Raw genomic sequence first — 27,298 nt, forward strand, 5'->3', positions numbered from 1 at the left:
ACATGTTGTCAGTGCTGCCGTGATTAGTATATGACCTAAACATGTTGTCAGTGCTGCCGTGATTAGTATATGACCTAAACATGTTGTTGTCAGCACGCTGTGAAAATGGGTGGAGCTAAAAGGACGATATGGGTCTTTTCAACAAAGACAATAAATGATGGAACAACAACAGACTGGCTGCTGGTGGCGGAGGCTTGATTACGTGGGACACCAGTCATAAGAATTTAGAAAATCTGCAGTCAATTATTGCAGCTTTAAAAAGAAAATTGTTAAACAAATAAACAATCATGAAATATATTTATTTGTCTTGTACAAAAGGATCTGTGCAAAGATATGTTAAAATCATTTACAAACCAATATCTACAGAAATAGAAGTTCCTAAACACTACCAGTTTACAGAGGCCAGACTAGAGGACGAGGCGTTTTCAGTAGAGGCTGGTTTTCTTCATGATCCTCAGGAACTCCTGCTCATTGATCTCTCCGTCTCCGTCCCGATCAGCCTCGTCAATCATCTCCTAACAAAGCAGAATGAAAAGAACACTAATCAGGGTTCCTGGTCATTTTACCTTGGTTCTAATGGTTCATCACAGACATAGTGTTACTGGTGTGTAGGGCTGGCCCCCAGTCTTCTAATGGTTCACCACAACAGACATGGTGTTACTGGTGTGTAGGGCTGGCCCCCAGTCTTCTAATGGTTCACCACAACAGACATGGTGTTACTGGTGTGTAGGGCTGGCCCCCAGTCTTCTAATGGTTCACCACAACAGACATGGTGTTACTGGTGTGTAGGGCTGGCCCCCAGTCTTCTAATGGTTCATCATGACAGACATGGTGTTACTGGTGTGTTGGCAGGGAACAAAATTAACTTTTGGGCTTACCAGCCAAGGTGGCTGGTAGATTAAAAAAACTACCAGCCAGGCAGATTTTATTATATTAAATTATTAGCATAATTTTGAGTGGACTGAAGGAATGAGTCAGCGTTAATGGTTTAAAATGCAGATCATTTAGCCCATATCTGACTACAAGAGCCTCTATATGGTATAATAAAAAACTAAAGATTGGTAAGAAATCAGTCATATGGGACGACTGGATTAAAAGGGGGATACATGTACTAGGTGATATAGCCGGGGAAGATGGTGTTTTACCTTTTGAGGATATTAAAGAGGATTTTGGTATAGATAATAAAAACTTCTATAAATTCCTACAGATTAGACATTGTATATCGTCATCAATAGGAGGGCCAAAGTGTGGCCCGATTACTGCAATTCAAGAAATATTTTATAAAGGATGGCGTAGGAAAGGCGGTGCGTCAAGATTCTATGATGTTATAAGAGAATACAATGCACCCAAGTTGGCGGGTCTGAGGCTGAGCTGGGAGAACGATGTACGTGAGGATATTACTGAGGAAATGTGGGAGAAGCTGGTGTCCAAATGGGGTAAATTCTCTCGGGAGGCGCAATCACAACTTATTTTTTACAAAGTGTTGAACAGAAGCTATTGGACGCCTAGTAAACTGGCCAGACTGAAATTAAGGGACAGTGACATCTGCTGGAGATGTGAGAAGGAGACAGGCACTTTACTACACATGCTATACGAATGTGAGAAGGTCCGGAAAATGTGGGATCAAATTGTGATATTCCTAAGTAAGGTTCTGAATGTGAAGATAAATAACGCCCCAATGGCATGTGTTTTGGGTATAGTACCGAAAGGGATTAAACTGCCTAAATACCGGGGAATGTGGTATAGAATGGCCATGATATCAGGATGTAGAATTGCATTACGACATTGGAAATCACCTGTTGATATTACTTTTAAAGAATGGATGGAACTAATGTTCCGGACAGCATCATATGAAAGGGTGACATATAGAGTCGCAGGAAGAGAGGATATCTTCGCTGAGGTATGAGACAGTTTTCTACACCTGACTGAACGGTCTGGGGACAAATGATTAAGGTGGGATTTCAGTATTATCAATGATGAAGGTGAAAAATGGGATCTGACCTGATGGTACCTATACTTTATATTGTATTATGTATGTATATGCATTAACGTATATGCATCTTGGTTATATATGCACATATAATAACGTTTTTTGTAAGTATTTTTTATAATTTCCATGTCTGTTTTTGGTATGTCTGTATAAGTCTTTTGTATGTTTTATATGTCTATACGATATAGAAAAAAAGACAAATCTTGGAATTTGCATATTATGCTGTTGAAAGATATCTTTGAATATTTGTAAGATTTGTGCAAAAATATAAAAAAAAAAAAATAATGCAGATCATTTATTAAAACATATATATATGTAGTGTAGGGCTGTCCCGAATAACATTTTACAGGCTTTGAATACTGCTTGGTGTTTCCGAACGAGTATTCGAATACTCTCTCAAAAACACTGTTAACCCATTCCCTGCCACCACTTTGATCATCTTATACCATTCTCTGCCAGTGCTATAAGTCTATGGAGATGTTCACCTTCTTTGCAGGGCTATAACTTTTTAAATTGTATTGCTAAATTGACATTACTATGGCCCATTCAACATCGATTATCTATCGTGCAGGATGTAGGAACGTTTTACTTTTTCATTCACACATTCATACAAAAATACCGTCTAGAGTATAAATATGTTTTTATCGTTTTTTGCAGTATTTCCTAGAACGTGAGATATAGACATAAATGCATATATTAGATTATCAAATGTCGTTTGATACCGATGCACGCTATATTAAAAATGTCAACTGTACATGGTCCTAAACGGTATGACTGATCATCTGCGGGTGAACGGAGGGGGGGGGGTCGTGTATAATTCCGTGACAGACGTTAAATGATTGATGTAGTATGGGTGATATATTGATCAGAGCAGTTTGTATCGAAAATGATAAACAAAAACGCTGAAACTCATGTCAGTCTCCTCGTAGCGTTGGGCGATGATACTGGAGCAAACATATCCCATATGTGGTGGGGATCGAGGCGATCCATTTCCGGTTTGTATATTACTAATACACGCCCAAATAATGTAGATTATTGAGTTATGGCAAAGATCCATATCCACGGTGTGTGTCTTGAGTCCCGGGACAATAAACGAGTGGCCGGACGGAATTAGGGGACGGACCGAGCTGCAATGGGTATTTCCGGTTTGGCAACTCGCCGATCAGCCACCAGGTGGCAGTATTGAAGCGTTGCAGAGTTGTGCTGAGTCCTACAGCATCAGCCAAGACTCCGTGGGTGAAATATGAATTCCATGACGAAAATATGAAATATGAAACACGCTGTACGATGTTATTGGCAGAATTTGCATGACCTTGAAACCCGTCGTATGACGTTATTGGCGGGGAATGGGTTAAAAACAATAAGATTGGCGGCTGGGGGGCGGCTACGTGGCGTAGTGGGCAAGGCGCTCGCCACGAATGCTGGAGACGCTGGGCTCGCCTGTTCGAGCCCAGCGCTCCACATTGCTTTCAGTTTAGCTGGTCGTTCATACTAATACACATTGGCCGTATTAGGGGGTGGGAAACTGATGGGTGGGGATCGGGCGTTGTGGACAGCGACTCCTACAGGTCGGTTGGTGCGCCTGCGCCAGTAGAATCAGGAAGTGTCGGGGGCAGCGTGAGCCTCCCACGCGTTACTCCTCGCCACTGAGAGATCGAGCTGCGCAGGTGAAAAGATGCGACTGCTGTTACCTCAAGTACCGGAGGGGACTTGTGCTATGTATGACTTAGTCCACATTGCAGCCGGCTTGTGGGAGGCAAGAAACAGCGTTCGTGACAGGGGAGGGTTGAATTGGATGATATGAAATTGGGTTGGGAGAAAAATATAGAAAAATGGGAGAAAAAGTGGATAAATAATAAAAAAAAAAAAAAAAAAATTGGCGGCTGGGTGGCGCAGCGGACAATGCGCTCATCACTAGGGGTGGGACGATACATCGATCCAGATCGATACATCGATGTAATTATCAACAATCGAATCGGATCGATGCGATGTAATAAGATCGATTCATATCGATACTCTTATTTTGAAAATCCTGTGGCGAGTCTCATATCCGCCCAAGAACAACAGCAGTAGCTCCGTGTGTGTAGATGTTACAGCATAGCATTCTCCCTTTCTGTGTGTGTGTGTGTGTGCGTCTTTGGAAAGACCAGATGAGGTCAGAGGAGTTTGATGTTTAAATGTTATTTAAACATAAACAATATAATACATAATAAATGTAGGCCTATACATGATCATGCAACATCAACAAATTGTTGTAGGAACGGTTTGGGAGAGGGAGGTTGTGAGTTTTGAGTTCCAAAAAATGTAGCTTAAAGTTTAAAGCTCAATATATAAAAACGTGGCACTTTACAGTGAACAGGAGGTCTATTTGTATTAAAAACAATAGATTGATTTTCCTTTAAATGTCTGGAAGAGCTCAAAAATACAAATGTCAAATGATATTTATATTACCTTTTTTTTGTTGATCTAAATGTTACTGATTGTGTTAAATGGGCATATGATATCATCTCATATCGATCGCAGGCACCTGAATCTAATCGTATTGTATCGTGAGAGACTTTGTGATATCGGCAAATATCGTATCGTTGTCCAAAGAATCGATATCGTATCGTATCATGATGAAACTGGTGATTCCCACCCCTACTCATCACCAACGCAAAAGACACTGGTATCGAATCCAGCTGTCAGTGTTGCCTCCGCCTTGGCCGGCCGTCATACTGGCTCGATTGGCAGAGTCAGCGGGAGGGAAGCCGGTGGGTGGGTCTGGGTCGTTGTGGACAGCGACTCCTACAGTTCGGTCGGGGCGCCTGCACAGCGAGGGAAGGATCTAAGGGCCCTTTCTCACTCACTGCTCTGTGTCGAATCAGACCTGGCTCGCATCAGAAAAGGGTGTGTCTGTCTGAGTGAGAACGCTGTCCCCCGTCCCCGCCCCCCGCTGATTCGTCCCCGGGGGCGCTGAACCTGGACCACTGAAATAGGTGGTCTCAGGCGCGCACCCGTGGTCGACCAGTAGATCAATGACATTCAATATAATGCATATAATCGATGCAGCAATGTTACTAGTAAAAGATAACTAGCGTTTAGCCGTTAGCTTAGCGCTATCGTTAAAACGCTCAAAAGCGGACTCTACAACACCATCCATTCGTGATAAAATGGGGTGGGTTATATTGACAAGGCTTGACAACAGAGGTTCAAATATAACTTCATATTTATTGGCCATTTGTTCATTTTATATCAGCATCCAGAGTCCGCAGTCGTGTTAAGACATTCCTGTTTACATTTTCGGTCGACCAGTAGATCAATGACATTCAATATAATCGATGCGAGCAATGTTACTAGTAAAAGGTTAAGCTAACTAGCGTTAGCCGTTAGCTTAGCGTTATCGTTAACCCTGCAAAACGATCAAAAGCGGACTCTACAACAGAGTTCCATTCGTGAGAAAAGGGGGGTGGGTTATATTGACAAGGCTTGACAACAGAGGTTCAAATATAACTTCATATTTATTAGTTACCGTACTTTTCGCACTATAAGCCGCACCTGACTATAAGCCGCAGCAGCTAAATTGAATGATGTGTACATATATAAGCCGCACTGGACTATAAGCCGCAGGTGTTTTAATGTTTAATTACCATATGTAATTAGCATTGGGACACAATACTGTCGGACAAATAACAAGAATTAACTAATTTACAAGTTGTATTAAGTTTAGCAAATAAGGGAACAGATAATAACATTTCAATGCAGTCAAAAAAGCAATATTTAGATTTTTACATTTTCGGGTTTGGTCACGTCGAGTCACATATAAGCCGCACCGTTATATAAGCCGCAGGGTCGAAAAATGGGGGAAAAAGCCGTGGCTTATAGTCCGAAAAGTACGGTATTTGTTTCTTTATATCAGAATCCATTCTCCAGTCTCCGTGTTAACACTTCCTGTGTTTACATTTCGAGCGTGACATCATCGACTACGGCAAGCTTACAAGCTCAAAACGCAAACCGTAAACAAAACCCAGAGCGCACCCAGACTGAAGTGTGTACACAAACTAGAGGGGGGAGAGGGGGGGGGAGTTCGCATCAGATCTCGGAACGGGCAGAACGGAACGAAATAGAAACGAATAGGGTGAGTGAGAAAGGGCCCTAAGAGAGGTAGTGTGACCTTCCACACGTTACACTCTCTCAGTGAGAGTCTGCGCTGCCAGGTGAAAAGAAGTGGTGGGCTGGGTACACATGTGTCGGAGGCAGTGGCGGCTCTGCCACTAGGGGCGCAAGGGCGCCGCCCCCCCTTCAGGCCCTGCCTGGTTATATGAGAGTAGAACAAGAAAAAGTATCTTTTTGTTTTTTGTTTTATAGCCCTATAAATAATATAAACATGTTTAAAATGAATAATATTTACTCATTTTAAGTATGTTTGTATTTCCAATGCACAATATAACGTTATTATCTCAAATAAAAAAACACTCGTTTTCCTGAGCAGGAAGTGACATCACGTTTTTTTTATTTTTTTCGTATTTCTCGGCCCGGGCTAGACGCGATAGCGCTCTGAGTGCGCGTCACAGTTTGATCGCTTTATCCGTCACAGCCAATCAGTGCATAACGCGTTGTGCGTTGAAATATGACTATTATGTTGGAATCCGGGCGCGATTTGAAGCGGTCTAGCCAGTAGCGTCAAGAATGTCTGTAGCCGCATTTCGCGGAGACGCTCTCTGATTGGCCGACGGCAGTATTTTTTTCCGTAGCAGAATTTCACAGAGACGATCTCTGATTGGCCGAATCCAATTTCTAATGTTCCAATTCTAGCTTATTCCAATTCTAGCTTATTCCTAGGTTGGTGATGCAGGCAGCTGTTTGTCTTAGAGCGTGCCGTGCCCGTGACTGCAAGTTCTTTAGACTGTTAAGCTTAGGCACTCTTTCAAAGTTGGTTAAGGTTAGAGTTTGTCTTAGAGCATGGCGATAGAACGCCAGGTAGTTTGCAGTCTGTTCGAGCGGAAATGGACAAAGGAATGAAGTACTTGTGTTGTGTGGTGCTTCTGCTAACAAGCTAACACTTGGCTAACAAGCTATATGGCGGATGCAGTCTGGACACAGTGGACAGTGGTCTGGAATTAAACATCAACAGTGGATTATACACTTTATCAAGGCAAGCCCTGGACGTGTCAACTAAACAGTGAGTCTCTCTCTCTCTCGCTCTCTCTCTCTCTCTCTGTGGTTAACGTTAACGTTTGTAAATAGTTTTTTTTTTAGGAGCAGTACTGTTAGGCTACTGTTGGCCATTCATGAAGCGAGACATTGCTGATTGTTTATTTATTTTATAACACAAGACTATGACTACTGTGGCAATTCCAGGTGTAGGGGTGGCAGAATAAACAACACACAGACAGGTTGCAGTTCCCAAAATCATACTCTTTATTTTCTTAGTCAAATAATAACGGTTTGCTGTCGGCCGGGCGGCGTCTCCGCTCTGTGGCCTTTTGCCTTGCGCTGCTACGGGGGGGCTGAGAGGAGGCTCCTCGGCTCCATTAAGTCCCCCCTCTCCAACAGGCGCACCGCGCCGTGATTCGCTAATCAGGTAATCACTCTGATGGGTATTTAGTGACAGGTGCGTCCGGAAGCGGACGCCCAAACATGGGCAGCGCCCAGCCATTGGGTCGCCACATAGCGCCCATCAATCACCAAGCCCAGGGGTGGCTTGGGGTTGCCACGGTACCCCCCCTCCAGCTCCGACCGTCGGGGAAGAGCGTCCGACGCCCAACAGGCATCCTTCCTGGAGAGGGCGTCTGCGTTGCCATGCGCCACCCCTGACCTGTGAATGACAGAAAAGTTAAATGACTGTAACTCCAGAAACCATCGAGTCACCCTGGCATTGGTCCCCTTTGTCTTGGCCATCCAGACTAGGGGGGCGTGATCAGTCACCAGCGTGAAACGCCTCCCCAGCAGATAATAGCGGAGCGTCTCCAGTGCCCACTTAATTGCCAGACCTTCGCGCTCCACCGCAGAATAGTTGCGCTCGTGTGGCAGCAGCTTCCTGCTCACATATAAAATCGGATGTTCCTCACCCTCCAGTTGCTGGGAGAGGACCGCTCCCAGTCCCACCTCTGATGCGTCTGTTTGTACCGTCATCTCCTTGTCGAAGTTCGGGGAGATCAGCACCGGTCCGAGGGCAGTCTTGAGGTCCTCGAACGCCGCCTCCGCCTCCGGTGTCCACTTCACCGTGAACGGCCGCCGCGCCTGGGTCAGATCTGTGAGGGGAGCAGCGCGAGCAGCAAAGTTAGGGATAAACCTCCTATAATAGCTCGCTAGCCCATTAAATGTCCTGACCTGCTTCTTGGTTAAAGGGCGAGGCCACTCCCTTATTGCATCAATCTTCCTCTTCTGCGGTTTCACATTGCCCCGGCCTATTGTGAACCCCAGGTACTCTGCCTCTTCTAATCCCAGCCTGCACTTCTTTGGGTTGGCGGTGAGACCCGCCTCCCGGAGGGCCCCCAACACCGCTCTCACCTTTTGGAGGTGGGTGTCCCAATCTGACGAGTGGATGATAATGTCATCGAGATATGCGGCTGCATACTCCCGATGGGGCCGTAGTACTCTGTCCATCAGCCTCTGAAAGGTAGATGGCGCCCCATGCAGGCCAAACGGGAGAACTTTATAATGGAACAGCCCATCTGGGGTGGAGAAAGCCGTCTTCTCCCTTGAGGCGGGGGCCAGAGGGACTTGCCAATAACCCTTCGTTAGGTCTAGTGTCGTGATAAATCTGGCCAGGCCCAGTCTGTCAATGAGCTCATCCACTCTAGGCATGGGATAGGCGTCAAACTTTGAAATTTCATTAAGCTTCCTGAAATCATTACAGAACCTGGTTGTTGAGTCGGGTTTTGGCACTAAAACAATAGGACTGGACCACCCGCTATGAGATTCCTCAATTACTCCCATCTCCAGCATGACCCGCACTTCTCTTCTGACTGCCTCCCTTTTTGCCTCTGGGATACGATAGGGCTTCAGCTTTACCTTGTCTCCCGGGCTGGTAATGATGTGGTGCTGGGCCAATGTGGTGCGGCCCGGCGTGGCCGAGAACACGTCCCGGTTCTGTTGGACCAGCTCCCGAAGCTCCTGCCGTTGGGTCGGGGACAACTGTTCCCCGATGGGAACATCGGCCGCCTCTGCCACCTGCTGCGCAAAAGGGGGAAGAGGGGGGGGCGAGAGCAACACATCCCGGGCATGCCATTTCTTCAACAGGTTAACATGGTATAACTGTCGATGCTTCCTACGGTCGGGCTGGTGGACCTTGTAGTCGACGGGACCCACTTTCTCGATTATGTCGTAGGGTCCCTGCCATTTGGCTAGGAATTTGCACTCTGCTGTCGGTACCAGTACTAGGACTCGGTCCCCCACATTAAACTCCCGTGGCTGTGCGCCCCGGTCATAAATGCGCTTCTGTGCGTCTTGGGCCTGTTGCATGTGTTCTCTCACCACTGGCCAGAGCGCCTTCATCCTGTCTCTCATTACCTGCACATGCTCTATGAGAGACCGGTGGGGCGACGGCTGTTCCTCCCAAATCTCCTTTGCGATGTCCAGGAGACCCCGCGGCTTGCGGGCGTAGAGCAGCTCAAATGGCGAGAAGCCAGTGGAGGCCTGTGGGACCTCACGCACAGAGAACATCAGAAAGGGCAACAACTGATCCCAATTCTTCCCATCCTTCTCCATCACCTTCCTTAGCATGCTTTTCAGGGTCTTGTTAAAGCGCTCGCAGTCCATCCGTCTGTGGATGGTATATGGAGGTTCGTAGCTGTTCCACTTTCATTAGTTTGCACATTTCTTTCATGACCCGCGACATAAAGCACGAGCCCTGATCCGTGAGAATAGAGTCGGCAATTCCCACCCGACTAAACAAATGGAAGAGCTCCCGTGCCACAATTTTGGCCGTCACCGTGCGTAACGGGATGGCTTCGGGGTAACGGGTAGCATAATCTATGATTACCAGTATATACTGGTGGCCTCGGGACGATTTAACTAGAGGGCCCACTACGTCGAGGGCAATTCTTGAGAATGGGGTCTCAATGATGGGCAGCGGGATCAGAGGACTTTTATATTGTACCTTTGGTGCTGCGCGTTGACACTCTGGGCAGCTCCGGCAATAGTCCTCTACCGCTCTCTTCATGCCCGGCCAATGGAAACGCGCCCTTATGCGGTCCATGGTTTTGTCCACGCCCAGGTGCGCTCCGAGGATATGTGAATGCGCCAGCTGGAGTACAGTGGGAATAAAGAACTTCGGCACCAGCAATAGATCCCTAACCTCACCATTCTTTTTTACAACTTGGTACAGCAATTGTCTTTTTATTGCAAAGTGAGGATATGGCAGGTTACTCACCCCCTCCACGGGATTTCCATCTATGGTCTTGATATTCGCCCGGGCCTGCGTTAGGTTTGGGTCTTCCAGCTGGGCCGTTCCGAACTGACCCGCCAGGTCCCTCCCCACCTCGTCCGCCTGGGGGAACTCCGCAAAGGGGTCCTCGTCACTGTTATCCGTCTCGGGGCCCGCTTGGGGCGCTGGCGCGTCGTCACCCACACCTGATGCCGTCTCTGTCTCACTCCCCGGTATATTCAGGGGTTCCGGCGCGTCGTCACCTACATCTGAGGCCGTCTCAGTCTCACTCCCCGTTACGTTCAGAGCACACACCTTCGGCTGACGTAACCCTTTCTTCTTCCTCGGTTTACCCGTAGAGGGTGGGGTGCGCGGGGAGATGACGGCTGAGCACAGCTGGCGATACAGGGGGCAGTCTCGACCAATCAGCAGCGCTACCGGCAGGTTAGGTATGACGCCGGCTGTCATCGAGCAGACCCCCTTGGTGGTTGTCAGGGTGATCGGCGCTGTAGGATACAACTTTGTGTCCCCGTGCACACAGGACACTGACACTTGCGGAGCCTCTGCGTCGCAGTGTGCCAAATGGGGCTGAACCAGCGTTATGGCACTACCCGAGTCCAGGAGCGCTACGGCATCTTTGTCGTTGACGCGCACGGGTAAAAGTGTCGCCGATGTTTCCTTATGGGCCCAACAGGCTGCGCCATAGTTGCACGTCTTTCCGCGGGGGTCTGAAGCTGCCGCCGATGGCATGGACACATCCCGGCCTGGGCAGTTCCACGAGAGATGCCCGGGCTCGCCGCAGTCGTAGCAGCGTCTTTGGTCCTGGTCGAACAGCGGTCTTCTTCGGGGTAGTTCGGGCTCACCTGCGTTCCCTACCCGGCCCCTTGGGCTGGGCTCGTCGGGACCCCTCCTTGTTCTCGGCCGCTCTGGCTTTTCCCCTCGCCCCCCTTTGAGTAACTCCCGCGTTACCTGGTGGGCCTCCACGATATTCACCAGCTGCTCCACGGAGCGGGGGTCCGCTTGACTCGCCTGCTTCTTCGAGTCATAGGGGAGGGCTCTGACAAAGCGGTCCATAACAATCCGTTCCAAAACCGTGGGCCCTCCGGGGTCAGTCATTAGCCAGGCTCGGCTTGTGCGGACCAGGTCGTGCATCTGGGAGCGCGGGGAGGCCTGTGCGTCATACACCCAGTCATGGAACCGCTGCGCGCGGGACTGCAGACTATGGCCGTACCGGGACAGAATTTCCTGCTTTAGCCGAGTGTAGTTCCCGGCTTGCTCCGGTGGCAGGTCCTGGTAGGCCTTTTGTGCATTACCCGACAGGAAGGGGGCCAGCAGTCCCCCCCAGTCGTCTTCGGGCCAGCCCTCCCGGCCGGCGGTGCGCTCGAACGCCAGGAGATAGGCTTCTATATCCTCCTGCTCCGTCAGCTTGGGGATGAAGCGCCCGGGGTTAGGCCGCGTCCCGGCGGCCCCTTCCTCCTGCCGGTGAGCGGCCATCCGCTGGAGCTCCGCGTGGATCATCCCTGTCTGTTTCCTCTGTTCTTGCAGGGCCTCTTCGTGCCGGGTCTGTTGTTCCATGCTCGCCTGTACAAGCTGCTGCACCAGCGCGTCCATGCTTTTTCCGTTATTAAATTTATATATATATATATATATATTTTTTTTTAATTTCTTTTATTCTATTCTGATAAAGTCTATGGTTGTTTATTCTGCACCCCTGATTGCCAGTAGGCTATGCCCGCATTCTCCACCACTGTGGCAATTCCAGGTGTAGGGGTGGCAGAATAAACAACACACAGACAGGTTGCAGTTCCCAAAATCATACTCTTTATTTTCTTAGTCAAATAATAACGGTTTGCTGTCGGCCGGGCGGCGTCTCCGCTCTGTGGCCTTTTGCCTTGCGCTGCTACGGGGGGGCTGAGAGGAGGCTCCTCGGCTCCATTAAGTCCCCCCTCTCCAACAGGCGCACCGCGCCGTGATTCGCTAATCAGGTAATCACTCTAATGGGTATTTAGTGACAGGTGCGTCCGGAAGCGGACGCCCAAACATGGGCAGCGCCCAGCCATTGGGTCGCCACATAGCGCCCATCAATCACCAAGCCCAGGGGTGGCTTGGGGTTGCCACACTACCAACTGCCTAGCCAGCCGTGTATCAATCTTGGATGCAATAATAACGTTACCACACTGACTGTGTCGATGGCTCATTGATTTAACTACTGCAGCTCTCTCGGATTGAAAATACGTGGATTATGGCTTGTTCAATATCGTCTATGTTTGAATGAATGAATGAATGAAAACTTTATTAACAGATTGCAGAATGGGTACAATACAGTACGGCTCAATACACACAATTGTTAAGGGGATGCAGACCAGAGAAAGACGTTTGTCTTGTTTACATCAGGGTCCCAGATTTTCGATTCATATCGATAGTTTAATAGCTAGCCTTGGCTCGTTTAACAATATGCAAAATATGTGTACAGCCCTGTACTCATACTGAAGTTATTCTTGGTATATAATAGGTCTGATTGTGTAACGAATCGATTCCACGTCGCGCTGTGTGTGAGAGAGAGAAGGAGAGAGGGAGAGATCTGCCTGTGTTTGGAGACGGGGCGAGTTTTGTTTCTAACTTTTCTATTTATATATTGTGTTTCAAGTTGTGAATTAGAGTCTAGACCAGGGGTAGGCAACCCTAGGCACGCGTGCCTGCATAGGCACGCGGGGGCATTTTCATAGACACAGGGGGCAACATAAAAAAAAAATATATATATATATTTTCTTTTTTTTGCTTTGAACTACTATAGTGAAATATTTTGCACTGTTGTCGCATTTATCTTGTTGAAATCCTCCCACAGGTTCTTTTTACTACCACATATTTAATTGAGACCCTTTATTTGTTTATTATTTCAATTTAGCTGGAAATACATTGCTACATCATTCAGTAACATTTGCAGAGCCTTATAACAAAAACATTATTATGGTCACCATTGTGACCAGTGGGATTAATCAACAAATTTGATAATTTATTTTTCTATTTCATTGAACATTGCACATGTTAAAAGCCATTTTTTTACTCAAAATGTGAGTATTACCAAGTCAACTTGTGTTCTTAAAACAATGACAATAAATATAGTTTTATTAGGTTGAAATAATGTGGTTGTGTACTTATTTTTCTGTGTAGTCTTGCGATCAATCAAAACTTATTTACACGATATACCTCACATTCACCCTCCATTCACATCCTGGTGTTCTCCATTAGGCCTGTAGGTGGAGCTATGGCAGCACACGTACAGTACACACACCGATGGTGTGTGATGTGTCCAAAAATGAATGGCAAATGTGAATGAAATGGTCACACTGTATGCAGCTGTTTGTCTGCATTGCACCCCCCCCCCCCCCAACTCAGATTTAGGGTTGATACAACCATCATAATAATATTGTTAATAATAACAATAACAATAATGATGTAATAATGTAAAAATTATCATTAAAAAGACCTGATTATGAGAAAAAGATTTACGATGCATGGAATATTGTTGAGGCACACTAGTTACAACTATATTTCAAACAGGCACTCCATGTCAAAAAGGTTGCTGACCCCTGGTCTAGACTATACTTTATTTGACTGGTTGTGTGTTGTTGTAGTAACAGCTGAGCGACTCGTTCATAAGAGCCGATTCATTGCCGTGAGCGTGAGTCGAATCGCTCACGTCTTGCCATGAGTCTGTTGTACTGTACATGTTTGCAAAATGTTTGGTATAGCGCCCCTAGTGGCGAAGCACCCACCGGCCGCCACTGGTCGGAGGAAGCATGTGATACTTAGCCTCCACTCTCCCAGACCGACGGTAGGGGGTAGAGTGCGCAACGACCAGGAAGGGGATTGGGAATTGGCATAACGACTAACATTGGGAGGGGAGAAAAAAACGGAAAAAGAAGGGGGGAAAAGATAATTAAAAAATATATATATATATAATAAGATTAACATTTCATAATTAACCAATCAGTTAGAGTGTTGGCTACCATTCTGTTCTATCCAGTAGCAACCCGAGACTGTCAAATTGCGTTGGCAACATGCATTCTGAATCACTGTCAAGTCAATTTTATTTATATAGCACATGTCTAGGCAGCGGCAGCTGGCACCAAAGTGCTTCACAGGCAGGTTGATAAAAGACAAAAAAATTACGATGCAAGATATAAAATTTTAAAACACAGTAAAACAATGAATGTAATAAAAACAGGTAGGACACAGTAAAGCAAAGAAGATAAAAAGGGGCCAGGGGTCTAGTGGTGATTAAGTGGGGGGGAAGGCCAGGGAGAACAGGTAGGTTTTTAAAAGTGATTTAAAAACCTGCAAGGTCTGGGCGGCCCGTATTTAGTAGTACAGTTAGTTAGTACTTAGTACTGTTAGTTAGTACTATTGTACTACCAGTATGCTTCTGCGTGTAATGTATAGACAGTTGTGTGTGAGACTAGGAGAAGTGGGGTCAGGACACACGCACTGAGTCTCGACTTTAGGTATATAACGTAGAACATTTGCGCATATTGCTGCGGTCAAAAATAGTTAATACGCATGTATGGGGGACCCTGATGTAAACAAGACAAAAGTCTTTCTCTGGTCTGCATCCCCTTAACAATTGTGTGTATTGAGCTGTACTGTAATCTGTTAATAAAATGTTCAATCAATCAATCAATGTAGTACCTACTTACTAGGGGTGGGACGATACATCGATCCAGATCGATATATCGATCTATTATCAATGATCAAATAGGATCGATGCAACGTAAAAATATTGATTCATATTACGATACTCTTATTTAGAAAATCCCATGGAGTGTCGTATCCGCTCGGCTCGGATCAACAGCACACAGCAGTAGCCTCTAGAGCAGCGGTTCCCAAACCTTTTTGGGCCGTGCACCCCCTGTCACCTCCCGACCTAGCCGACGCACCCCCCAATGGGTTTCTGTTAGAAAAAATTGTTGCTGGTCTGAAGCACACCTGTGTCAGACACGCCCGAGACATTATTGTTTATTATTATTATTTAAACGTACGTTTTTTATTAAAACGTTTCTTGAATTTCATGATTTACACAGTGAAAATCGCCATTTGAAATAATGTATATTAGTTATATTTATTAGGCATAAATACATTTTACCAGGCATGCTCCCTTTCTCTCTCTGTGTGTGTGGTGTGGTGTGGTGTGGTGTGTGTGTGCTTTTGGAAAGACCAGATGAAGTATACCGGTAGTATATTTATAGTAAATGTACTGAGGATGGACAGATAATGTTGATATATAAACATAAAAAATACAATACATAATACATGTATTCATGATCATCCTGCAACATAAAACAATTGCAGGAATGGTTTGGGAGAGAAAGGGGTTTTAGGTTGCATGTTGTGAGTTCCAAAAGAAATTACTTAAAAGTTTAAAGCTAAATATATCAAAATGTGGCACTTTACAGTGAACATGAGGTATATTTGTATTAAAAACAATAGATTGTTTTTCATTTAAATGTCTGGAAGAGCTCAAAAATAAAAATGTCAAATGATATTTCCATTGCCTTTTTTTTTTGTTAATCTAAATGTTACTGATTGTGTTAAATGGGCTTATGATATCGTCTCATATCGATCGTAGCCACCTGAATCGAATCGTATTGTGGCAGACTTTGTGATATCGGAAAATATCGTATCGCTGTCCAAAGAATCGATATCGTATCGTGATGAAACTGGTGATTCCCACCCCGACTACGTACTGGTCACAGGAGTCAAAAACCTTTGGATGGTAATCCATTTTGTGAATAAATGTGTTGAAACAACATATTTGTTGGCAGACGACTCCTTATAAACACTGCTATCTAACGTTAGCAAGCTAAGCGTGCATCGCTCGACCTGTGTAACGTTAAGTAACTTGTGTTCCGCTGGGAAAGACCGTTCATCACTGCATAGTAAGCGGTGCACGCATCTCATTCTACGAATGGACACAGACACACACACACATATATAGAAGCGACTGCTGACAACAGAAGCTATTTATTTTATGAAAATTCAGAAAGTTGGCTCCCAATTTTTTTTTACACGCCAGAGTGGCTGAGTAGCCTCCGTAGTTTAAAAGATCTACACGCCTTGGCGCTTGGCGAGTGTTAATTTTGTTCCCGGTGTGTAGGGCTGGCCCCCGAATCTTCCAATGGGTCGCAATTTGTTCGGTATATTGACATTCAGAGCTCAATTCAGGTTTTGGATGATTAATTTTACCTGTAACTCTTCATCAGTGAGGGTTTCACCCAGCTCCTTGGCAACGCGCTTCAGGTTTTTGAAGGAGATTCTACCCGTGCCGTCATCATCAAACAACCGGAAAGCCTTCAGGATTTCTTCTTTGCAGTCCTTTTCACTCTGGTAGATGATAAACAACAACTGTGTAAAGATTATTCCCATCACACATTGCATTTTACACACTGCTAAAATGTGCACATTGCTCATTGCACATCACACAACGTAGGGCTGGGCGATATAACGATAATGATAAATATCGCGATATATTTTAATAATCGATATCAAATATCAAAATAAAATAAATCGTTTTTTTCTTTTTTTATATATATATATATATATATATATTTTTTTTTTTTGTGACCTGCAACAGGGCAGTTTTAAAACCAGAGACAGTGGACAGACTTGTCTTTCTTGCCTGCAACTTAAAGTAATGGCTTTGCTTGTCCAAATGACGATACTGACCAAATTGAGATTTATTTTTCTCTCTTGTCCATTTATTTTGTTTGCTTTCTAATTTAAAATACAGTTTGAAACCGTCTGTACACAGTAGGCTATGTGTGCTAGCAGAGCTAGTCTCCAGTCTCCAGTCGCGAGTCACGGTGCACTTGTGCGGTGGTTTGTCCACCAAAAAAGCGCCAAAAGATCGAAAATAAACTAGCAGAGCCAGAACTGTTCAACTCCCCTGGAGCCACAGCCAGCAGAGAAGCCGGTTTACTTTCGCTTTTAAACCAGCTGCAGCCTGAGAACTGGAGTGTGAGGGGATGTAACACTAAAGATGGCGGCAACGACAAAGAATTGCTGCAAAATAAACATACATCTGTTGTTTATATAAAAAAAAAAAATTATACTTATAACAATTTCGATAATTATCGATATCGAGAAATATGATAACATTATCATATCGTTATCGCGATATGATTTTTTTCCATATCGCCCAGCCCTAACACAACGTACTTTTTTTTGGAACTGTACATAGCCATTTTGTTATTTAAATGTTATATAGTATAATATCTACATCCTGGTCTACAGTGCACATCTTATTTTATTCTATGCTAAATGTATTGTATTGCACTGCACACCTTTTAGAACTGTATATAGTGATCTTTATTTTAGTCATCTTATTTTATTCTATGCTAAATGTATTGTATTTTTAGTTGTTGGAAGCTGCTGTGGTCGAGGGCCCACAGTAAATAGACTCGTCTTGCTGTAAAGCACTGACATGAGTGACGATAAAGGAGTCAGAGAGTCAGAGTCAGCGCTCGTCCTCGTTGGAGATGTGACTCACCATCTTCGGGGTCATCATGCTGAGGAAGTCGCTGAAGTTAACGCTTCCGGAGCCCTCCTTGTCGATATCTGCAATCATGGTCTTGATCTCCTCCTTCTTCGGCTCGAAGCCAAGGGCTCGCATGGCAACCTTTGGGACAGGATTTACCCGTTAAATTACAAAACCTTTCAATGACTACACACCAAATTAAATTGGTATGTGGTTTCTGCAGTAAAGTGAATGAACAACCTTTACTAATTGCTTTGACATTGTAAACATCATGTAGCCACAATCTCTGCCTTACAACTGCCATCACTTATTATATTTTCAATTATATAGCCATGACTTTTCCAAAGGTGTATTGGTATTTTATCATTTTCAGATAACATTGCCAATGTATTTTCAAATTCCATTTGTTTTCCAGGATTTTGATTGATTGATTGAAAACTTTATTTAACAGATTGCAGAATGGGTACAACAGTACAGTACAGCTCAATACACACAATTGTTAAGGGGATGCAGACCAGAGAAAGACTTTCGTCTTGTTTACATCAGGGTCCCCCATTTTCAATTCATAATGACATTTATGACATACACTGGTCTACAAGATACACTACACGACCAAGGTACCCATGTACATGACTAAATACTTCCCAAAGGTCAGTGAATACCACGATCACAACACCAGAGGGAGCTCCACAAATCATGTTAAACCCAGATTCGGCTCAAACAAGGGACTAAACACGTTTCGCAATTATGCCACATCAATGTGGAACGCCCTACCCAAAGCTGTAAAGGAATGTGAATCACTACCCACTTTCAAAAACACTCTCAAAAAACACCTAAGGGAGACTGCAACTCGAAACTGGCCCCTGTAAATGTCCGAACACAACCCCCTCCAATGTACAGTAAATTACCAAGTATGGTCTTGTCAATAATCCAATGTACAGTGTTGTTTGTACAGTTGTACAGTGTCCCCCACCCACCCCTCCTACCCAACCCCCCCCCCCCCCCCCACTCCTACCCAAAGATGGTAAAGATGACACTGAGAAAAAAGATGACACAGAGAAAGATGGTAAAGATGACACAGAGACAGATGGTAAAGATGACACTGAGAAAAAGATGACAGAGAAAGATGGTAAAGATGACACTGAGAAAAAAGATGACACAGAGAAAGATGGTAAAGATGACACTGAGAAAAAGATGACAGAGAGAAAGATGGTAAAGATGACACTGAGAAAGATGGTAAAGATGACACAGAGAAAGATGGTAAAGATGACACAGAGAAAGATGGTAAAGATGACACAGAGAAAGATGGTAAAGATGACACAGAGAAAGATGGTAAAGATGACACAGAGAAAGTAGCTCATGCTATGAATGTAAAATGGGGGACCCTGATGTAAACAAGACGAAAGTCTTTCTCTGGTCTGCATCCATTCAATCAATCGTTCATTCATTCACACATGTTCAACGTACTGATTGTATTTTCTTAGTGGATTTCTTAATGTGGGTGTTGTTCCCATTTAATTAGCCAATTACCATATCATGCCAAACAAAGTTAGAGGGCTTAATTAAGCAACCGACCTTGAGTTCCTTAACATCGATGGTGCCCGTGCCGTCCGTGTCGAACAGGTCGAACGCCTCCCTGACCTCCTGCATCTGCTCCTCCGTCAGGTCTGGTTTGGGAGGACCGGTCTTCTTCCTCTGGTTAGCCGAGGCAGCGGAGGGCTTCCGGTAACTTGATGAAGCCTGAACATCAATGATTGATTGAAAACTTTATTAACAGATGGCAGAATGGGTACAATATACAGTACGGCTCAATACACACAATTGTTAAGGGGATGCAGACCAGAGAAATACTTTCGTCTTGTCTACATCAGGGTTCCCCATTTTCAATTCATAATGACATTTATGACACACATGACATACAGATAGACAGTACTGCTACATCTATGAATGAATGAAAACTTTATTTAACAAATTGCAGAATGGGTACAATACAGTACGGCTCAATACACACAATTGTTAAGGGGATGCAGACCAGAGAAAGACTTTCGTCTATACATTTATGACATACCAGATTTACAAATACAGTATTGTTTGTGATACAAGAAGAGTCCAATGCGACAATCAGTCAACTGTTTGTTTTGCCACAACAATGTAACGTCAAGTTAGAACACGTTAGAAACAAAAAGTGCATATAATGATAATCACACAGTTCATATAATAATCACACAGTTCATATAATAATAACCACACAGTTCATATAATCACAGTTCATATAATAATAACCACACAGTTCATATAATCACACAGTTCATATAATAATAACCAAACCACACAGTTCCAACGAGCTTGTTACAAATCAATGAGGCAGAAAGAGACGGGTGCTAATGTTAGCAGCTAACTAAGTTACTAACGTGTTTCACATTCAAACCTAACTCATTAAAAAACGCAACGTTGCTTTAAGTATCACCAGAAGAGAGAGCGCGCAACAAGCCACAACTTAAAGGTTGTCTGTCTGAAAGAAATGTATAAAGTTACCATTTAATAAAGCAGATGGGAGCCTGTTGTCTGTTGTGATGACGGAACAACAACACCGGAAGCACGTCACGGTTCAGTCACATGACAAGCGGGAGATCCAATAGGAAACATGTACACGTCATGAATCACTCGTCTCTTAACCAATCGCAAACTTAAATAGGCGGGACGTTTGGGTCGCCGGCGTCCGGTTTGTCTCCTAGCAACTTGACCGCGGCGCACGCGCAGCACAACAACACGCACAGCTCGCGCGGCGCACAGCAACACTACTGTAGCACCAACCTGACGTCCTGTCACGTGACCACCACCAGACCACCTACAGGTGCGTAGAGCTAACGCTATAAGAACATTCTCCAAGTCAACGTCCTGTCTGTTTCACTCTCTGTCTAAGTGCATCATGTCTATATGGCTTGGGGGGGAAACATGCACTTTTAGAATCACCAGAAAGGCTTTCGAAATAGTGAAATGCCATTTGGCCTCAATATTTTCAAAACAAATTATATGAAAAGGTTATGAAACGAACAAGAATGTGATAAAACATGTAATAAAAACGGAGCTCAACGCAGACATTTGATCAGGAGAAATCAGTTTGTTTCCCCAATACCAAGATGGCGGCGGCCTCGTAACGTCAGAGTGTCTTCGAGAATCGGTTTGTTAGATTACTCACTTCTGATTTTTGGAACCCTCCCATTTCTTACTTTTTATTAAAAAAAATTACCAATAATGTTATTTGGTCCTTTCTAATCTCAGCACAATCTATGCTGTTCCTCATAGTTAGTTACTAACTCATTCAAGGAGCACTCATTCAAGGGTACTACGACTATGCTTGCTGCACCTCATGGTACCAAAGCACCTCAAAGGCGCTAAAAACAAAATTACAAACATCTCAAAACAAACTGGTCAGACTTCTACTCAGTGGTGCAGTCGTAATATGGGAACTGGTTACACGCCACGTGCACGCATACATGTTCCCTCAGTTGCGCACAGAACAGATGATTATTATGCATAACAATGGAGATCAAGCAGCCCCCCACCTTCTCGTAGGTTGCTATTATTATGCAAAGTCTAGGTGAGAAGTGCCGGCCGCGTGAATATTAAAGGCAACCAACTTGTGTTCAGCTTTTCGTTCAGCGTTTCTCTGATTGGCCACACGGCCACGTGACCGCCCTAGCACACGCCCTTATCCGTTGAGAGACGTGGCAGACGCGGCAGAGAGTGAGCTGGGATCATTTGGTGGTCGAACCAGTTCAGACAGAGGTGTTTATTTATATTAATAAACATATCTACTAGAAACACTGTTAGGACTATCTCTGACTCTTACTAATAAACACTGTTAGGACTATAAACACTGTGCGGACTATCTGACTCATAATAATAAACACTGTTACAGGACTATCTCGATTGACGCGTCACTACTGTAACTAGAAACTCTGGGTGTCACTGTACATCAGTGTGGAACTGTACGCTGTAACGTTATATGTTATTTCGCCCGTGGAGGCTGCTGAAGCGCTAGCGGGGCGACGCAGTGGTTTGTCGCGAAGTCATTGATAAGCGACAGCCATATTAGACACATAGCCATAATTTAAGATATAGTTTATGCATTCGCAAAATATGAGAGCGCTGTCATTGAAGGGCTTCTACAACGGAGCACGGCCGCTGCTGCGTCAAGCCGGCGGCGGCGCACGGAAGCCGGGGACAAACCACCGCGTCGCCCCGCTGGCGCTTCAGCAGCCTCCACGGGCGAAATAACATATAACGTTACAGCATACAGTTCCACACTGATGTACAGTGACACCCAGAGTTTCTAGTTACAGTAGTGACGCGTCAATCGAGATAGTCCTGTAACAGTGTTTATTATTAAGAGTCAGATAGTCCGCACAGTGTTTATAGTCCTAACAGTGTTTATTAGTAAGAGTCAGATAGTCCTAACAGTGTTTATTATTAAGAGTCAGATAGTCCTAACAGTGTTTATTATTAAGAGTCAGATAGTCCTAACAGTGTTTATTATTAAGAGTCAGATAGTCCTAACAGTGTTTATTATTAAGAGTCCTAACAGTGTTTATTATTAATTAACGTCATAAACCAACTACCAGATTTATTTTGCACCAGGGAACTTGAAGGTTCCTGCCGCTTGTGCTCGCGGCAAAAGGGGGCGGGCTAGCGGCGTGGGGTCGTGGCCAATCAGAGAAAAGCTGAACACAAGTTGATTGCCTTTAATATTCACGCCCGCCGGCCGGGTAGCTTTCTACAACGGCCGGGTATACTTATCATTGCGCGCACTTCTGCCCTGAGTGACTACTAATAACACGCCGTGTAACCGCGTGTGTGCACGACTGCACCCCTGCTTCTACTTGACCTGACTCCTATAGAACCCACCTCACCCCTGCCCACTTTGACAAACTAGGATGGCTTAGACAGGGCTCTACAGTGCGACCAAATTGCTTGCATATGCCCCTAAAAATATGTGTGTGCGAACCGTAAAACTCAATTACGCGCACGGTGTGCGAGTACAGATTACAGCCTCTCGTCTTTTTTTTGTCCGCCGCGAGAAACATTAAAAAACTACAAGTCCCACATTGCACTCAAGCCAACGGTCCAATCACAGTAGAGTGACGTGACTGGTTTCAAGAGAAAGAAAGCAAATGACCAATCGGAAGCTCTCATTTGGCTTGTTTACTTCCTGAAACGCCACCATTGCGATATGCGAGAGTTTCCCGCAGGCCCGGACTGGCCATCGGGAGCACCGGGAGTTTTCCCGGTGGCCTGGCCTGCACAGATACAAAAAAAAAAAAAAAAATTATAATATTTTTTTTTTTGCCAGGCAATTGTTTCTAGTTGTGGCGGCGGCGCGGCGCGATAGTTAGATAACCTAGGTGGGTGGGGAACAACCAGGATTTCACTGTATGCGACAGAGTTGGAGAACTATCTGACTCTCTCCCTCGGATCACACACACACAATGGAGCCGTGCTGCCGCTTGTGATTGGTGGAGGCGGGACCAGGCGATACAACTGATTGACAGTGGAGGCGGTGAATGGAATGGCAGATGGCACTCTGCAGAATACTGTAACAGCCAGGCAGTGAGCCAGGTAGTTTTGTAATAATGAAAGGTCTGTTATTTAATGTTTGTGTAAGGGCTATTTTAACTGTTGATGGGTAGTGCATCAGTAAAGTGAATATGGTATTGTGCTCTTGCTCTGTTTGAATAGGTGGAGAGAGTGGTTAACTGTATTATAATAGTAAATAGACAAATATGTTGTGTTTCCCGAGACATGTAACTTCTAGTCTTACCAATAGCAATATATTTTAGAACACCTAGATTTAGCGATAACAATAGTAATATAACGCTAATGCAACAAAACGAATGCCTTGCTTTGTTAATCATAACGTTGATGCAGTAGCGTATGTCGTTGTGTTGACTGTAACGGACATGATAACAACATAACACTGTGTACACATTCAAATTGCGATAATCGATTCTAACATTTTCAAATCGATGCAGTTGAATTTCCCCCTTAGGATCGATGCATTGTTACACCCCTACACCAAAGTAACTGGCCCACTGTGTATGTGTGTACAGCTAACTTGGCTAGCGTTATGAACAGCAGAGGTGGGCAATGGTCTACCTGACACGCAAACTCATAAACAATGTTTCTGTACTGGAGGTGTACAGTATTTCAATAGGCAACCCTGAAAGGATTATTTCTCTAGAAGAGCAACACAGCCAAAACATAGGCATTGTATGCATAAAAGGGGCAAAAGCTAAAGTTAAGTGACTGTTACTTTTGTAGCAGTAGTTTGATTTGATAGTTTATTTGATAGGGACAGCACATGTTAATGAACATCAAGTACAAAATACAAAATGTAAACATGCAGGGTTGTAGCAAGAGCTAATTTACACACATGCACGCACAGTACAAATATACATTTATTTTTGAAAAAAAAAAAACTCTTTTACTTGAAATATTTTCACTGTGCTCCTAAATATTTTTGGGTGCTCCTAAATTTCTTTGTGTGCTCCTAACTTTTTTCATTTAGGAGCACCTGTGCCCCTAGTGAAAAAGGTAGCGTAGATCCCTGTTAGAGTAGACGACAGAGTACAGCAACTTGCAATGGGCCTGGTCTACAAGATACACTACACGACCAAGGTACCCATGTACATGTCAAAATACTTCCCAAAGGTCAGTGAATACCACGATCACAACACCAGAGGGAGCTCCACAAATCATGTTAAACCCAGATTCGGCTCAAACAAGGGACTAAACTTTCGCAATTATGCCACATCAATGTGGAACGCCCTACCCAAAGCTGTAAAGGAATGTGAATCCCTACCCACATTCAAAACCGCTCTTAAAGAGCACCTACGGGAGGCTGCAATTCGAAACTGGCGACCATAAATGTCCAAACCCCCCCACCCCCACCCCCTCCTAATGTACAGTCTCCTCCCCACCGCATGTATATATTCCCTCCCCACCGTATGTATATTTCTCTCCCACCCACCCACCCCCTCCTAATGTACAGTCCCCTCCCCATCATATGTATATAGTCTGTCAGGATCTAGGGGTAACAGTACTGTATATTTGCATATCGTATATGTCACAAATGTAACGGTACTAAATACCTGTATGTCATGTATGTCTCTATGCCATAAATGTCATGCATGTTGTGTATGTCATAAATGTCACTATGAATTGAAAATGGGGGACCCTGATGTAAACAAGACAAACGTCTTTCTCTGGTCTGCATCCCCTTAACGAGCCATACTGTATTGTACCCATTCTGCAATCTGTTAAATAAAGTTTTCATTCATTCATTCATCCATTCACCCTCTCAAACTCACTCCACTCCACCCAAGGCATCCGGGTCAATCGGCACCATTGTAACGGTTGTGACAACGTCACCTCAAACTTCGATGCCCCGAGTGGGAGTCGAACCCCGGTCTCCCACACCGCAGGCAGCAACACAGACCGCTATACCAAGAGGTGAATCCACTACTTCGCAACGTGTCTATCTGCCTTTGAGGATGTGAGAGTGAGTTTAACCCATAGCACCGCTACTCACCCAGCCCTTCTTGACTGCGCTTCACGATACCATCCGTTACATATCATGTTTCTTTTTTTTGTTGGCTGGGTTTGCATGCGGATTGTCAATCTGTTGTCAACGGTACAGGCGCAGTGCATTTAGCTGTAAAAGCCCGATCAAGCTCAATAGCTTCTGTAACACGAACGCAACTACTCTGTACATGCCATTGTTGTTGTGATGTTTGCACACGCGGGTTAAGGGAGAGGTGGGCTATCGCGTCATCGGTTCAGGAGAAGACGCGTTTCGCTTGTAAAGATGGTGACACTCTGGAAGCCGGTCTCAGAAAGTAGCGTCTTCAAGCTGCCAGAACGCAGTTCCGTGTGGCTGAAAGGTACATACGATCAAATACTTTGACTGATACGACCGAAATCGGTTTCGTCTGGACATGGCCTCAGTTACAGTCATACACACACACACACACCCACACGCACACACACACACACACACACACACACACACACACACACACACACTCAGTTACAGTCATGCACACACACACACACACACACACACAAACTCAGTTACAGTCACACACACACACACACTCAGTTACAGTCACGCACACACACACACACGCACTCAGTTACAGTCACGCACACAGACACACACACACTCAGTTACAGTCACGCACACACACACACACACACCAGCGTTTCCGTTAGCCGGTAATTACCGGTATTTGACTGGCAAAATCTGTTGAAGTCCGACATATTTAATCTCTCCGGTCATAATGTCCGGTGAAAATAATTCCCTCTAAACACAATTAGATTATTTGAATTGTATTAAAATAGGCTAAAATTATATAGCCTATGCGATGAACGAAACAATCTCACCAAGCAGCCGGTCTAATAATGACATCCTGCTGTCAGCGCGAGCTGGCTGCTGATATATTTACGTGAAGCATGGCTTGGCAGGGTGCAGTACTCCAATTCAGCCATTGGCAATTCAGCTGTTGGGTGGGGGCGCTGCTGACACCACTGCTCTGCTCTGCCTGCTCCAAGTGCTCCATGCTTCACGTAAATATATCAGCAGCCAGCTCGCGCTGACACAGCGGTGCCAAATTTCTCAGTTCTTCGCTTGATATAATTAATACAAATGTCCAATATAACGGAATTAGTTAGCTCATAAAAATGTGATTATAACAGACTGCTGTTTATTAAGGTCGGGCAGACTGCCCACCGACACCTCAAGTCGGCAGCAGCAGCACGAAGTCTCGAGGGACTTATTTTATTTGGAATATATTAATGACTGATACGCAAAAGTAGCCTAGTTTTAAGTTAAAATATTATAAATGCCTTGATGATGTCATTCTTTATATAGGTCTATCAATTGTTTTTAAGCTCAATAAACTCTGACCGGAATTTATCCCATTTGTCCGGTAGATTGAAATCTACCGGACACTCAGACCTGCAAAAAAAAATTCTAACGGAAACCCTGACACACACACACACGCACTCAGTTACAGTCACGCACACACACAGACACACACACACACACTCAGTTACAGTCACACACAGACACACACACACACACACACACTCAGTTACAGTCACACACACACACACACACTCAGTTACAGTCACACACACAGACACACTCAGTTACAGTCACACACACACAGACACACACACACACACACACACACTCAGTTACAGTCACACACACACACTCAGTTACAGTCACACACACTCAGTTACAGACACACACACACAGGCACACACACATACACACAGGCACACACACATACACACAGGCACACACACACACAGGCACACACACACGGGCACACACACACACACACACACAGGCACA

At 44.8% G+C, this 27,298-nt stretch overlaps 1 protein-coding gene across 1 annotated transcript; it reads right to left on the reverse strand.

The window, feature by feature from the left end:
* Window positions 1–280: 280 nt before the first annotated feature.
* On the reverse strand, window positions 281–20,479 carry LOC311247590 (uncharacterized protein). The gene is made up of 5 exons (XM_084338620.1): window positions 20,410–20,479; window positions 19,450–19,614; window positions 17,887–18,015; window positions 16,584–16,721; window positions 281–515 (listed from the first exon to the last, which is right to left on the reverse strand). Exons 1-5 carry the CDS (start codon window positions 20,410–20,412, stop codon window positions 426–428), a joined length of 525 nt encoding a protein of 174 aa, XP_084194746.1. The 5' UTR covers window positions 20,413–20,479; the 3' UTR covers window positions 281–425.
* Between the last annotated feature and the right edge of the window lie 6,819 nt (window positions 20,480–27,298).

Source organism: Notolepis coatsorum, assembly GCF_963971535.1.
Source record: "Notolepis coatsorum genome assembly, contig: SCAFFOLD_129, whole genome shotgun sequence".
Classification (NCBI taxonomy): Eukaryota; Metazoa; Chordata; class Actinopteri; order Aulopiformes; family Paralepididae; genus Notolepis; species Notolepis coatsorum.

Bases quoted from the DNA above. Each gene is read 5' to 3' on its own strand.
- LOC311247590 (XM_084338620.1), bottom strand. The intron at 18,016-19,449 runs GTCGGTTGCTTA...CCTGTCCCAAAG, and splicing joins TCGATGTTAAGGAACTCAAG to GTTGCCATGCGAGCCCTTGG. The intron at 16,722-17,886 runs GTGAGTCACATC...ATCATCTACCAG, and splicing joins GCATGATGACCCCGAAGATG to AGTGAAAAGGACTGCAAAGA.